The following is a 14,859-nucleotide window of genomic DNA, read 5'->3' as shown; positions in this document are numbered from 1 at the left end:
CTGGTTATTCCAGATTCCTATACACCCAAATCCAACACTGTATCTACAGGTCCGAACCATCTAAGTCGGACAACCCCCCCCGTCAACAATCTCGTCCTCCCGCGATCGCTCGATACCCCCCACTGAGCCCCGGATGTTTAAGAAACCTACAATCGCGCCTGGCTTCCTCTATTTCGTCTTACAATGGCGACAAAAAAAAATATTATTTTTAAATTCTCATTCGGAGTTCTCAGCGATTGTTCATCTTCACGTTGGCTAAACTTTTATGATTATGGAACGGAATAGCGGAGTTTATACACGGAGTGTATTGATGGGCAAAAATAACCTAACGGACACATTACATTACGAAAATAGTCAACGCTGGGTCCAAACTTAACGAACACAACACACCACACATTCAAGAGGGTCAAGATGACCCTCGAGCTGTTGGGAAAAACAGTCTGTCTAGTTACTTGACCAGATGAAATGAGACGGAGAGGTAATAAAGTCTGTCAGCACGAGGGCCTCGGATTTATTGAGTAAAGTAGCAAAGGTGATACAGATTCATAAAGCGTGAGAGATCGAATATTTTCTAAGTCCCTAACAGCGCTGAGGTCGTCTGGAGCTTCGCCTCCGTGGAAGTTCTGCTTCAGAAGAGCATGAGGTGATCTGTGTGGTAGGCTACATGCTGTATTTTCCCTCCCAACGAGGTGTGTGCATTTCTGGATGTTTGGCTTGACCTTGAGCCTCTGGGCTCTGATATCGTTTTATGAGTGTCTTCTGTGTTTCTAACCAGGTGCGAGGGCTTCTCGAGGAGTATCTTGACCCAGAGTTATGGCCGAATATTATCAGCAGACTGACTCCTGTTCTTGCGAATGTGTGGTGCATTGTCTGAGTCTCTAGCATCTCTCCTTGTTGGGACATGTGGCCTCCGGCTCAGGCCTTGACCTGAAGAATAGCTGACTATGCATGTGTTAGTTTAGAACAAGGGTTAACTATATTCGTAATGTACATCTCATGTGGTGTGTTCGTAATGTACATATCATGTGGTGTGCTCGTTGGGCTGTTTTGCCCATCACGCCCTGGGCTGTGGTTAGGCTATGTGTTAATTACTGTGGTCTAACGGTGGGATTTCTGACCGTATTCTGGGTTGACTCGATCTTACGGTATAGGAGAAATTTGTTAAGCAATATGCAGTCAACATCTTGCCCAGTATGCTATATTAATTAAATGAGTGTGGAGAAACATTGAGCAACCAAAGAAATGCTCTCCTCACAGAATGTGTACATGATATATGTTCTTCCGTGTGTGGGACCCAAAGGCTGCACCGAATGGAATGCTCTGTTAGATTGGGCCTTTATGGCCTTGGAGAATGGGGAGTTGTCTCCAAATAAGGGAAAATGCATGGGATGGGAAAACAACGTATGGATGATATATGGGCACAATGGAGCATAAGAGCGGGGGCCAGAGAGTGGCTGTTCAGTTCTTTGTCAAACCAACTCAGGATTTTGTCGTTGCTTGTTCTCAAGTGATAATAAAATCTTTAGCACTCAAACCTTCGGCTTCCTCGATCTCTCTTAGTTTTTTGTTTAGATGTAGTATTTTATCTACGACATACTACGTTCTGGGTTGATTCGACCTTTCGGGCCTTGACATGAGAAAAGTTAAAAAGGCATACCATAGATGTGATGTGTTTGTTTTTGCCCGTCAGTTGTGGCCGAATATTATCAGCAGACTGACTCCTGTTCTTGCGAATGTGTGGTGCATTGTCTGAGTCTCCAGCATCTCCCCTAGTTGGGACATGCGGCCTCCGGCTCAGGCCTTGACCTGAACAAATAGCTGACTATGCATGTGATATGTTCGTTAGTTTAAAACAAGGGTTAACTATATTCGTAATGTACATGTCATGTGGTGTGCTCGTTAAGCTATTTTGCCCATCATAGCCCCCCTATCAGTCTGTGGAGAACACTCTGCCACAGCTAGATGGCGAGGAGTCGAGGACACACATATCACACAGAAAGACAACACAACCCGGAGGCTCAAGGACAAGAGAACCCTCGATAAAAGTTTAACACACACACCTGGCTAGGAAAGATACTATAAGTTTCACATGCACCGGATCACGGGGGCTCTTCCGAAGCAGAACCTCCACGGAGGCGAAGCTCCGGACGACCTCAGCGCTGTTAGGGGACGTAGAATATTCGATCTCTTACGCTTTATGAATCAATATTACCTTTGCTACTTTACTAAATAAATCCGAGGCCCTCGTGCTGACACTTTATTACCTCTCAGTCTCATTTTATCTGGTCAAGTAACTAGGCAGACTGTTTTTACCAACAGTATACGACGGCGAATGCTGACCATCTCTCCCACCTAAAGTCTTTATGTCTAATTCCTATGCAGATTTAGTCTTTAAGACAATAGGTTCCGCTTACCTGATTTTATGGCGCCTGTGGTAGAGATGGTGAGACTCGCGCGCGTCGCTCGCTCCCGCTCGCTCACTTTATTAAAGGTTCTGGTCTATTATCCATGAAGCAAAAGGAGAGGAATTGTATATTTCACTCGCGGAGCGACTCAAAGCTGAATATCTAATCGATACGCTACTCAGGAGTCTCTATTGTCTAAAAGCTAAGTCCGAAGTTAAATAGGCAGGTAGCGGTACAAGCGGTGGGCGTCTTCTGTGGCTTTAAAAGCTTGCCCCCTTCATCTATGTTGCACTGCTGCCCCCTCGTGGCTATATGCAAATGTTACAGATTTTATATGTTCTCGGTCTGACCCCTTTTGGCAATGTGCGGGTATTACCTCCTAGCTATGTGCTCGGTACTGCTCCCTGCGGCAATGTGAGGATATTGCGGTTTTGTCATTATGTGCTGAAATGTGTCACACACTATATCAATACAATATAGAACAATACTGTTCGTGTAGCTACTTGGGATTGTTTTGGCTGCTTTACCGAGACTCAAAACACATCATAGTCAAACATTGGGCATAGTACAAGTAGGCTCAGTACAAGGTAACTGCCACATAAATTACAGTAGGGCCTACTACATTAAGGCAAGGCAAGGCAACTTTATTTATATAGCACTTTTCATAGACGAGGCAGACTCAAAGTGTTTCACATAGAAACATTGTCATACAATAAAATAAAATAATAAAATAACATACAGTAGATACAGTAGAAGTAAAATAAAACAAAGGCAAAAAAAAGTAGAGTAATACAATAAAATAGAAACGTAAGAGAAAATAAAGGCAAAGTAAAAAAAAAAGCATTTTAGAAAGTGCAATGTATTTTAGATTTAGCAGAAAGCTAAAGAAAACATAAAAGTCTTCAGTCTTGTTTTAAAAGTGGTCAGAGCTGGGGAAAGTCTTAAAACCTCAGGGAGTTTATACCAGCTTTTGCCTATTCTTATTAGCCATAGGAATAGACAAGAATTCTTATTAATCATAAGAATAGGCAAAATGTAAATATGTCCCCTTTTTTCCAGAAATAATGACCAGATATCAGATATTTGGTAGATATACTGCCAAACCGTATTTCAGAGAATGTGATTGTATTATTAATATTATTAAAATAATTTTCTTTAATTATTAGATTTAAATAAAAATAAAACATGTGGTATAAGGATATTGCTATACAATCAGTGAATAGACCCTTGGGACCAAAATAGTGAGCATAGAATAGAATAGAATGCCTTTATTGCCATTATACACAGTAAAATGAAATTCAAAGAGCAGCTCCTTAAAAGTGCACACATAGTTAGCACAATCTAAAATATAAAAGACTATACAGTATACAATATGAATACACAATCAAATATTCTTGATGTTATTGGTAACAAATATGTCGAATTGCACTTGTTACAGACAATTGTAATCAACGAAATTAAATTGACAGCATTTTTATATTCAGTGCGTATTCTCTTTCTGGCATTTGTTTCATGAATGAATGCTCCTCAAATAAAGAACAATAACCTGCTTAGCCTCAAGGGGCGTCGTTGTTTCTCTGCCTTCTTCTATGCCGTAAAGTGCTGCATATTTTGCAATGTATTATTTGGGGTGTTGAATCCTTCCTTCTCGAGCGAAAATACGGTGAGGAAAAATGACATCGTCGTTGCAATTTAGTGTATCTAAATATCTAACGGGACACATACACCTAGCATAAAGCTTACGTTTCAAGACGCATGTGTTTAGGAAGATGTATCTGGCGGACCGATGTCGCAGATAGCTATTGCATACTCCTAGTTATATGCACATCCTAGTTATAGAATGCATCTTGTTCACACATTGGTTTGGCGATTATTCCAAACATAGTATGCATGTATGTCCATCTTATCTGTTTTCGTTGGGCCTCTTTATACATAACAGTAAACATACCTTGCAAATTCTTTATTGTTCGTTTATTATTATTGTTCCTTTTTCTAAACATAGGATGGCTGTGGCTATGTCTTGCGTTTCCATCGTTTTATTTGTATATAACAACCTAATTTAGTGATGACAATCACTTATTATTATAACTATATTATTATTGTTGCAGTGAAATGCACTGCAAAGAAGCATATTGCTTTCATGGATTACTGGTTCGTCATGTGTCTGTGGGATTTGTTTTCCCAGTCCCCCAGCTACAACTCCACAAGTGAGGTGGAGTTGCTGCCATGGAGGTGGCCACCCTCCCTGTGGAGCTATGGAGGGTTATCTTGGCCTACCTCCCACTGCCTGACCTGGGTCGCTGTTGCTTGGTTTGCCATGCCTGGAGAGAACTCATCCTATCACTAGATAATACTCGCTGGAAACAACTGTGCCTGGGCTGCCCAGAGTGCCGCCACCCCAACTGGCCGAGTCAACCCCACCTGGAGCCGGCGTCCTGGAGGGAGGCCCTGAAGCAGCACGCCCTGGCCAGCCGCACCTGGACACAAAACGGGGTGGAGCTTCAGTCCTCCGCCTGCCTCCACCTCTTCCGCCGGAGAAAGGATCGGCGGATTTTGCACGTAGGGGCTGGTTGTGAATTTGAAACCTTGCGTGGGGCCCTGATGGTGGCGGGGCCATATGACCGGGTGGTCCTTCACCCTGGGGTCTACGAGGAGCAGGCAGAACTAGCGCTGAAGGTGCCTGTGGAGCTAGTGGGACTGGGTCAGCTGGGCGAGGTGTCACTGCTGGTGAGTGTGGAGCAGCAGTGCCCTACAGCCAGGCTGTGCAATCTGGTGTTCATGCCAGCATGGTTCTCCACTGTGGTGTACAAGGTGAGCGGAACAAGGAACTTATTTTAGTTGTATGTTTCTGTTTGTTTGTTTTGCAATGCAATGTTTTGCTGTAAAATATGAAACGAATGAATAATAATAATAATAATTATAATTGATATCAGATGGAACATGCCGTGATTGAGTTTTTGTTTGGCGAGTAAACTTTGCAGAACATACCTTACCAGGTTTCATGTAAGACATTTTTCCCTCTTTTCTCTCGCCTCAGACCTCGTGGGGGCACGTCCAACTGGATAACTGTAACTTTGAGGGGGCTCAGCTGCAGATCCGGGGCCCAGGGACCTGCCAGGCGCGCTTTTGCTCCTTCTCACATGGCAGCTCCGCCAACTTCCTGGGTGTCTCGCTGAGCTTATTGGATAGCTGTGACTTCTCAGGAAGTGACACCGCCTCTGTCACTGTGGACGGCTCCCCAGTGTCCGAGAGGAACTGGGCTTGCAAACATTTGGCAGCTTTGGCCAGAACACTAACATCTGAGGGCTCTCCTACCAACGGAGTCCTGTCCAGAGGCAGCCGGGGGACGGGGAACGCTGAGGTGGGTTCGACGTTTACTGCCGAGGACTGGAGCAAGGCAGCATGGCAGCGGAGCACCAGAGCGCCCTTGCTTGGTCAAGACACTGTGATCGAGGACGGCTGGGGAGAGGATAAACTCTGTGACGGAGAGCCCAAGAGCCACGAACAAGGAAACAATCAGACTTCATGGGACTACAAACTCGCCTGTGACCGTCACGGCCTCGCCCACCTCCTCAAGCCCCAACCCGATGGCTCTCTGCCCCCAGCCTCCTCCCCTGACCCCCACTACGTGATTCCCAGTCTGCTCTCACTGCCACAGGAGCTGCAACGTGACCCCGAGGCCCAGCTATTGGCCACATCCATTCAGGGCTGTTTTGTGAGGAGATGCGTCTTCAGGGACGGGAAGGGCGGAGTGCACATTTGTAACTACGGTCAGGCTCGGCTGGAGGAAAACGTGTTCCGTGGTCTCAACTATGCCGTCCGCTGTATCCAGAATTCCACTGTAAATATGATCTCAAGTTGTTTTTGTACGGTGTGTCCTTACTTTGAAGTATACAAGAAGTATTTTCACAGATTGATCACCTGGTTACTTTGGATGCTGGTTGCATGCTTAATACACTTAAGTATATGCAAACACGAGGGCACGTCGAGGTCCAAGAGTTGGAGCCGCAGTTAATTGTGTTGTCTGTCTCTAAAACATTCCCTATCTTAATTTCTCTTTTCAGATAGTGATGTTACGTAATGAAGTGAGGGAGTGTAGTGCCTCGGGCGTGTTCCTTCGCCTCTCTGCTCATGGGCTCATTGCCGAAAACAACATCCACTCCAATGGGGAGGCGGGACTGGACATCCGCAAAGGGGCGGACCCCATTATCCTGGTACACTTTAGGCTCCGTTGTGGCCTGCTTCTTTTCTGAACTTTTCTGGACATTCATTAAATAATTAATTTGTGTGTTTACCTCAGGTATTTCATAAATTCCTTTAATAGTACGCAGTTGAACACACAAAAAGCTGTGCATGGAACTTGGTAGCTCAACATGGGCTTATTTCTTTGCAATTTTGCATTTTTTTTCCTCTCTCTCCCCCCTTGCAGTGTAACAGAATACACAGTGGTTTGCGTTCTGGAGTTGTTGTCCTTGGCAATGGCAAGGGTTCTATCCGAAGCAACCAGATCTATAACAACAAGGAGGCGGGCGTCTATATTCTCTTCAGTGGGAATCCTGTGGTCAGGTAAGAGAGACTGCCTTAAGAATGGGCTGTTACTAAATACATTTTATTATCCAATGAACATTTGAGATTTCAATCCTAACCAGAATTGACAATAAAACATTGCTTCAGCACATTCTGTCAATATATGTTTACTGAATACCAACTCAGAAGCCTTTGATGTTTCCTCTCTTTCAGTGGGAATCATATTTTCCAGGGCCAAGCAGCAGGAATCGCTGTGAATGAGAATGGCAGAGGGATGATAATAGGTAAATATCTGTCATCGAGGTCATTATCAACAATTTTCTAATGGAAGACATGATTATGGATATTGCTATCGGTCAAAATAAAAAAAATTAAGTAAGTATAAAAATAAATATTTGTTTAGTACTTGCTTCAGTTGAGTCCTGCCTTCCCACCTTTAATGTTCAACTCTGTGTCTCCTCCATTAGAAAATGTGATCAGAGAGAACCAGTGGGGGGGTGCAGACATCCGCAGAGGGGGTGACCCGGTCCTTAGAAACAATTACATCTGCTATGGCTACTCTGACGGCGTGGTGGTGGGAGAGCGAGGTCGTGGGCTCATAGAGGGAAACCACATCTACTGTGAGTAGTGGCATTGAAACCACATCTACTGTTAGTAGTGGCATTGAAACCACATCTACTGTGAGTAGTGCCATTGAAACCACATCTACTGTGAGTAGTGCCATTGAAACCACATCTACTGTGAGTAGATGTGGCATGGAAACGACATCTACTTTGATTAGGAATGCATTTCTAATAACACAGCCATATTTTCCTTCCTCTGGATTCATTAGGTAACAAGGGCTGCGGTGTATGGGTCATGGCCTCAAGTCTCCCTCAACTACTGGCCAACTACATTACCCACAATCGCATCTATGGGCTGGCTGTATTCTGCCGGAAGGACCCTGAAAACAGGGAGCCCAGAGTTGGTGATGGGGCTGTTCAGGAATGGGGAGGGGAGAGGAGAGGAGGAGGAGGAGGAGGAGGAGGAGACGGAGCAAGGCGAGGGGGAGCACAGGAGAACTTTAATGACGACGGGGAAATCTTTGCCTGGGAGAACGACCTGGACAGCGAGGACGAGCGTTACTCTGCCCGCCGGTCCATCAGCGTGGCGCTGGTGGAGGGCAACTGTATGAGCCACAATGGAGGTGAATGAAGCCACAGCGCCACCAACTCCTGTGTATCGGCCTTCAGCCTCAGACAGGTTCAAGTCATTTCTCACTCCCCTTCTTATGTCTTTTTCTTACGTGATGTCCAGCTGTCGGCCTGTATGTGAAGACCAGTGAGCCCCTGAATGTCATCGGAAACCTTCTGAACAGCAACTGTGCAGCAGGCATCGCTGTCCTGCAGAGCAGTCAGCTGACCCGTCTGGTGGCCAACTGTACACTGGACAACAGCCTGGGCGGAGTTACCGTGGAGAAGGACTGCCGGGTGGAGCTGCGTGGCAATGGTGTCTACGACAACAAAGGCCACGGCGTCAGTTTCTGTGGCGATGGGCAGATCGGTGAGAACGATGTGGTTGGCAACCGTGGAAACGGGATTCAGGTCTCCAGCAATGCAGATGTGAAGGTAAGATGGAGGAGAACATCGCAAACATTTTGCGTAAGCACATTTTTTTGTGCACATACTCCAACAACAACATTGTTCAATGTGTGTGCATGGTCTCTGGGCTGCAGGTGCTGCATAACCGCGTCCAACCATCACAGGGAGGCGGGGCCATCGTTGTGCTTGGGCCAGTAAAGGGGGTTATCGGGGACAATGTCCTGTTCCAGGGCCACCCGGGAAACAAAGAAGCACTTCTACACATGGACCCCAGCAACGAGAGCTGTGTGTTGAATAACAACATCATTCTGCAACATAGCAACAGGTAACCAGCACCCCAATAGACTTGACCAAACAAGTTACTTCTGCCAAGGTATCCTCCGGTATATGCCATTGCAAATGAACCATCTTATTGATGGTGTGTAATGATTTATACGTATCACCATGTGCTGCATTACAATGTAAATATGGGTCTTCCATCTAAAAGTCATCTCACATTGACCCATCAGCTGTCCGTCACAACCTCTGTGGGCTTTGGCGAACCCCTCAGCCCGCCCTCTCGCCGACTCCACCTCCGGGCCCTCGGCGTCGCGCTACTCCTCCCGCCTCACTATCTCCATGACGGCCCGGATCAGCGCCACCGTGGAGAGCGGCTGCCACAACAGCGGCAGTATGTTCTGCTCCATCCTGTGAACGCCGCTGCTCACTATGAGTAATAACTACACTGTGGGCCTGTTATAAACACGGCACACACAAGGACTGATGACGAGCCATCGACACTAGCGACCGAGTTCACAATGTTCATACCGCTGGACTGGACGGCCCTTAAAGTCCACGGCTAAATGGTAACAAAACGAATAACGTCACTACAGCAGGTGTAGATGATCACTCTTATATTTCCATTCTTCACATTCAAATGCAAAGTACTATTGTAAAGAAAAAAACTCACTACTGTGCACAGGGTACAGCGTTTTACTTTTAACTGTTTCAAATGTTGCAATTTGAATGCAATTTTTTTTCATTCATGTAAAATCCATTGATGTTTTCTGTAATGCACTTTGAAAAACATGAGTTCCTAAGTGAGCTTAGTAAGTTACAAGAGCTTGTGAGATGCCAAGCAAATTCATGTATAGATGGGCCAAGTTTTAAGGACAAACAAAACAAAAAAAAATCATACAAACATAGCCTCCAACTCATGCACAGAAGCTGTTCCTTTAGTGAATCTATTGTTTTGTTCTAAAGCTATTTACGCCCATATTTGGCTGGTAATGTTTATGACAATCCTATCTCATATGAAACCCGACCCTACTAAGCGTAATCTTAACCATGTACTGCATAATGTTGCCTTCACTGATCTTCTTTGCAAATCCATGTCTAAGTAGCCTTTACATTCAAATGGGAGATGAAACTAGTCTGTGGGAACAAGTATAGCTTGACAGCCCCTGCTGGAAAACCTTCAATAGACATTCTGGTTCTGAATGTAACCATGGGCATACACTGTCTGTCCACCAGGACCAACCACTGGTCAATCAAAAGGTTGACAAACCCAAAGATTGCCATTCCTTTTATATATATACTTTGTCCCACTGTCTTAATTAAGCACAATAAGGTTAGGGGCTTAAGAAGTGCTTTGAAATTGTTACAAACTCCTGACATGCTGTATAATATCCACATGGTTGGCCCTTTAAGCTTTTTCGTGTCACCATTCGCTACATGTGTATACTGTCACAAGGATTTCAACAAAGCAAGGCAACAAAGGTCCATTATTTACATCTCATTTTTTTGTATGACGTTTAAGAAGACAAATGTATAATCTACAAAATGCTTTATACATTTTATTTGAATGAAAAACAATAGATTTGTTTCAAAGTATTGTACTCTTTCATTGCATCTCTTTCTCCCTCTTTTGTCATTCCTCTTCTACTCTTGGTCTCTATTGTTTTTTCTTAAAACTCCTATCCATCTTGGCTTTATATTTGACCAGAGGGAGAACCAGAGTGGCAAATTTGTGTTCATCTGCTGGGTTAAGCGTCGCTGCTTTGCCACGGGCCGGCTTTATGAGAGTCAGCCCCATTGATTTGGCCACCTCCATTATCCTGAAAGATAAAAAACAAAAAATGGTATCCGGTCACTACAGAAAATTAAACTGAATGACTTCAGTTGGGAGAATCAGATTTTTCGTAGCTTTGTGGAGTGGGCCTGGCTGCTTCCGATTGAAAAACAAAGAGTGTCCAATTTCTAATCAGTTGGCGATGTAGATTAGCATGCTGTGCTTGAGCATCTGTTGCAGAATCTCAGATCCAGGGGACCTTAAAAGGCATTTATTCATACAGTTGCCAGTCCAAGAGGGTGGCCGTTTGAACCTTAACAGAAATATATTATTAGTTTACTAGTGCGGGCCGAGTTTGTGTTGGCCATTTACGTGCTTACAGATCAAAGCCTCCAGCAATGTGAAAGGTAGAAACATGATGCCATGAATATATGTAAACAACCGCCCCCCCCCCCAAATTTTAGGTCGCCAAACATCACTTCAAATATTGATCTAAAGTCTGATTTTGTGAGATGCGCAGCACACCTACCACATCTCCTTGACCAACAGGTCTCGCTGCAGCAGTGTCAGGTTCACCGACATGTGACCCATGTGTAGCTGCAGTGCGAGACAGTAGGCTGCAATCTTTGCACGCATGGACGGGGACACTTGGTTACTCAGACTGCAAGGAAATGGGAAAGACGTCTGTGTTAGATTTGGGTTCAATAAAATGAATAGATTATTGATGTACATTCTGGACTGATGGCTTAGAAATAGGCCTGGAGCTATACATGTACTGTACCATGTGGACAGACAAAAGTGCATTAAAAGATTACTGTCATACCGGCCTTTCCAGAAGGACTCCACAGTAAAGGTCTTAAAGATTTTTTTCCGGAGATTGAAGGTACACCCTTCATTCTGGGCAACTGGAATACAGTAAAACGAAAAACAATGAGAAAATGCATGTATGGGCATAAATAACTGGCACCATTGACATGTATTAATTGTCATCAAGCACTCACATTTGCCATTAACCCTTCCAGCTTGAGCCAGCTGCAGGAGCATGTAGAGGTAAGCACAGCAGCGGAACATTTTCTCCCTGGCTTCTTTTCCATTCGGTAGAGATTCCATATGCTTAACGATGGTCAAACTGTAAATGTAATGAAAGAAAGAAAAAAATAAGGCTCATCAAGAATCAGTCACTGTCTATTAGGCAGCCATTATGCTTTAGAGAGAGAGAGAATCCTACTATTTGCCATCCTTCAATGTCTGCAGACCCTCTTCTGCAGCCAGAGCAGCCATTTGGGAACCAGCTACAGCCAACTCTTCATAATCCTCCGGGGACAAGACTAGCAAACAAAGGAAAACGACATGTACATGCAGCAGCTCTTAAAACACGCACGATGGAGATGTTAATGTGGTGAAGAAACCAAGTAAGTTCATGTGAATGGTAAAACATACGGTCATCAAACAAGTAGACATCTTCAGGCCTTTCAGCATCTGGGTAGCATGGGGGGATGTATAGAGCCATGTCTAGTTGGTTACTGGCCTCCTGGAGCTCCTCACTGAGAGCTGAGGGAGGAGACAAAAGTGAGAAGAGTATTTAAGATGACTGACTTAAAAAATATATATATAGGTGGTACAATGAGACAAAAGGTGACATTGATTTAAACGGTTCAAATGACATGATGGATCTCATTAAAAAGATATTTCTTTATTTTTATTTAACAAAAGCACTTGCATTTCCTACACTTCCAATGGTTGACCAAAAGCAGCAGATCTCAACCCAAAAGATCAAAGCGAACTGACATAATTAGAACACAAACACCAAACGCGTTTACCTGCGAAGCCCTTCTGTTCGATCACGCTGTTGGCTGCCTTGGCCACGACCTGCTGCATGGCCTCGGCGCCCACCCTGTTCAGCCGCTGAGAGGTCAGGGCTCTCTTCTGTTTCGTGGTTCCAAACGCCTCCACCAGGGAGTTCAGCTATGGGAAAATACCCGCCAGACACGGCTTAGTGTACAAACATGTTCCCAATGTCTCAGCGTTCCTCAAGTAGGGCCGCAACGATTAGTCGAATCTATTGAATACAATTGAACGATTTAAGCAATGAACAAGAATAAAAAGTGAAATTATCATAATTGGTTGCGGGTCATTATGAAAAATTATAATTTAGTTTCCATGGCTGCTTGTCAGTTAAAGCATGCACAATTAGGACATCACTAAATTTATGATTGAAAGACGAAATGACGATTCAGCAAACATCTGTTAGTTTAGTTGCATGCCTATTCTCAAGACAAGTCGAGAAACTGGACACAGATCGTATTGGAAGAAGGCGATCAAAAGCACAGACAAAAGGTGATATCGGTGGTGATTAAAATAACTTGGGTGAGGCTTGTGGTGGGTGTGGTTAGTCGGAGGGATGGTACCTTTTCAGCATACGTCATGGAAGCATGGTCAACCTGTTCAGGCACCTTCGGCTCCCCTGGTTTTGAAAAACACAGTTACAAACTTTAAATAAATCAGTTGGTTGAAACTGGACAAAAATATAACTTATTTAACCTGCACTATGTCCATTTGCAACTGAAGCTATTTACTATATTCACAGACATATAATATCATCTTAAAATGATATAGCTTTAAGAGGAGCTATAACTCAAGTAGCTAGAGGTGGCTTTTTAGAAAACATACATAAGTGAATGTTCAAAGAGACTGAAAAGAGATCAGCCTGACAATCCATTGAACACAGACTGACGTATGTATTTGTACATACATTTCGTATCATACTTCTTTAATAGCAATAGAAAGAACTATACAAAGAACATGGGCAATTCAACTTTTTTTTTCCCACTTGGGATGATCTGCATTTCACAGTGGGACACAAAACGATTTCACTTAAAACTACTAGGGTCATTTTCACACTTACTCAGGCTTTTGTGTGGACCCAGACAAATTGCAGTTGCTTGCTTCAATATGTAGATCCCCATGAAAATTATATAACAAGCATAAGGGATAATAATAATAAAAAAAATATATATATATATTATATAAATCTGAAATCAATATCGGCCCATTAGCGTAAATAATAAAATTAAAATAGTGATTCATTCATTACAAGGACAATATCCATCATGAGAAGCAGGGATGTGTGTTACCATGGAGATTGATGTTGAATGGGCTTGTATAGAAAAGGGGGGGGGGGGGTTGCTTACATGGGTATCAAACATCTTAGTATTGAGGAAAGCAACCTTTAAACTGTCTGGGGTGCACACAGAAGCCCAAACAGACTTGGAAAATGACTGGCCTCAAGAGACACTGAAAATACAAAATACAATTCTGACTGAAATGTTGGTACATTCCGACCGACTGTGAGGTGGTTGGTCTGTTTACTATTCAAACGATTATTATTTACCTGAAATAAAAGGTTGCATTTTAAAGAGCTGAGCACTGTGCATTTCCATCTCCATGGTGTCTTTGTTCAGCACCCCAACATAGTATCTGCACAGGCAAGAATGAAGTAAATTGTTAAAACATCAAGCACACTAGAGGTTGTGGATTAACTTTGTGTGCATAAAAAAAACCCGTACTTGCAAAGGTTGTTGCATTTTAACGACCCTGGCCCAAAATTGTTTGCAACATACGATAGTCTCTCGGATTCAGCAACCTATAAAGAAAGGTAAAATGTGCATGGTGTTGCCCGAGTATATAACAGTAGTATAGTATACAAGGATATAACAGGGCCATGTATGTGCTGATGTGTGAACAGTTCCCTTTGAGAAGAGAAAAAACATCCAATCTTACCAACACTCGTCTGGATTTTTTCCGAGGATGTTCCTCGTCTGTGTTCTTGTAGAACGTGAAGTCCAGCTGCTCTGCGTTCTTTATATTGCCATTGGAAAACTGAACTGTCAAACGGAAACATAACATTCCCTTATAAGTAAAACACCTTGCTCTGTTGGTAAGCCAGGTGACAGCGCCATACATGTTGGAGACCGCTATAAAGGGGTTAACACAACATTATTTTGGAAGCAACAAACATGGTACATGTATACGGCTGCAGTTAACGTTGCTATGTTCAGGGAATGCATCAGAGAACCCACGTGTGCCGTTTAAAACACGTTTGTATGTTACATGCAACACGACGTATTTGCCAAATAATTCGTTTAAACTAATCAGAAGATAAATCTCAAGTTCCCAAAGTAAAAATGCATAAAACATTTACCAATAGCAGCTTTATCTGTATCTCTTTCTTCTTCACAACACACAAACGTGCAGTTGGCAGCCATTGTTGTTGACGACTGTATTAGGAGCACGCATG

The 14,859-nt window shown here is 43.6% G+C and overlaps 2 protein-coding genes across 2 annotated transcripts; one reads left to right on the top strand and one right to left on the bottom strand.

Annotated features, from left to right (window-relative positions):
- Positions 1-4,022: 4,022 nt before the first annotated feature.
- fbxo10 (F-box protein 10) lies at positions 4,023-9,224 on the top strand. Its single transcript, XM_084465087.1, has 11 exons — positions 4,023-4,068; positions 4,591-5,216; positions 5,443-6,246; positions 6,470-6,619; positions 6,835-6,971; positions 7,146-7,216; positions 7,400-7,552; positions 7,765-8,118; positions 8,229-8,539; positions 8,647-8,837; positions 9,022-9,224. The coding sequence occupies exons 2-11, from the start codon at positions 4,632-4,634 to the stop codon at positions 9,203-9,205; spliced, it is 2,940 nt and encodes a 979-aa protein (XP_084321213.1). The 5' UTR covers positions 4,023-4,068; positions 4,591-4,631; the 3' UTR covers positions 9,206-9,224.
- Positions 9,225-10,437: 1,213 nt separating this feature from the next.
- On the bottom strand, positions 10,438-14,827 carry polr1e (RNA polymerase I subunit E; the record flags this gene model as incomplete). The annotated part of the gene is made up of 12 exons (XM_084465088.1): positions 10,438-10,608; positions 11,092-11,223; positions 11,386-11,467; positions 11,564-11,691; positions 11,791-11,890; positions 12,003-12,113; positions 12,383-12,527; positions 12,971-13,026; positions 13,954-14,039; positions 14,129-14,205; positions 14,343-14,446; positions 14,764-14,827. 12 exons carry the CDS (start codon positions 14,825-14,827, stop codon positions 10,446-10,448), a joined length of 1,248 nt encoding a protein of 415 aa, XP_084321214.1. The 3' UTR covers positions 10,438-10,445.
- Between the last annotated feature and the right edge of the window lie 32 nt (positions 14,828-14,859).

This window comes from Micromesistius poutassou, assembly GCF_964030765.1.
Source record: "Micromesistius poutassou genome assembly, chromosome: 3".
Taxonomy (NCBI): Eukaryota; Metazoa; Chordata; class Actinopteri; order Gadiformes; family Gadidae; genus Micromesistius; species Micromesistius poutassou.
The sequence above is the reverse complement of the archived record's forward strand: the minus strand, read 5'-3'. Positions and strand labels throughout refer to the sequence as shown.

Coding starts and splice junctions, on each gene's coding strand:
- fbxo10 (XM_084465087.1), top strand. CDS start 4,632: ATGGAGGTGGCCACCCTCCCTGTGGAGCTATGGAGGGTTATCTTGGCC. Junction 7,217..7,399: donor TGGCAGAGGGATGATAATAG/GTAAATATCTGT, acceptor CTCCTCCATTAG/AAAATGTGATCAGAGAGAAC. Junction 8,540..8,646: donor CCAGCAATGCAGATGTGAAG/GTAAGATGGAGG, acceptor TCTGGGCTGCAG/GTGCTGCATAACCGCGTCCA.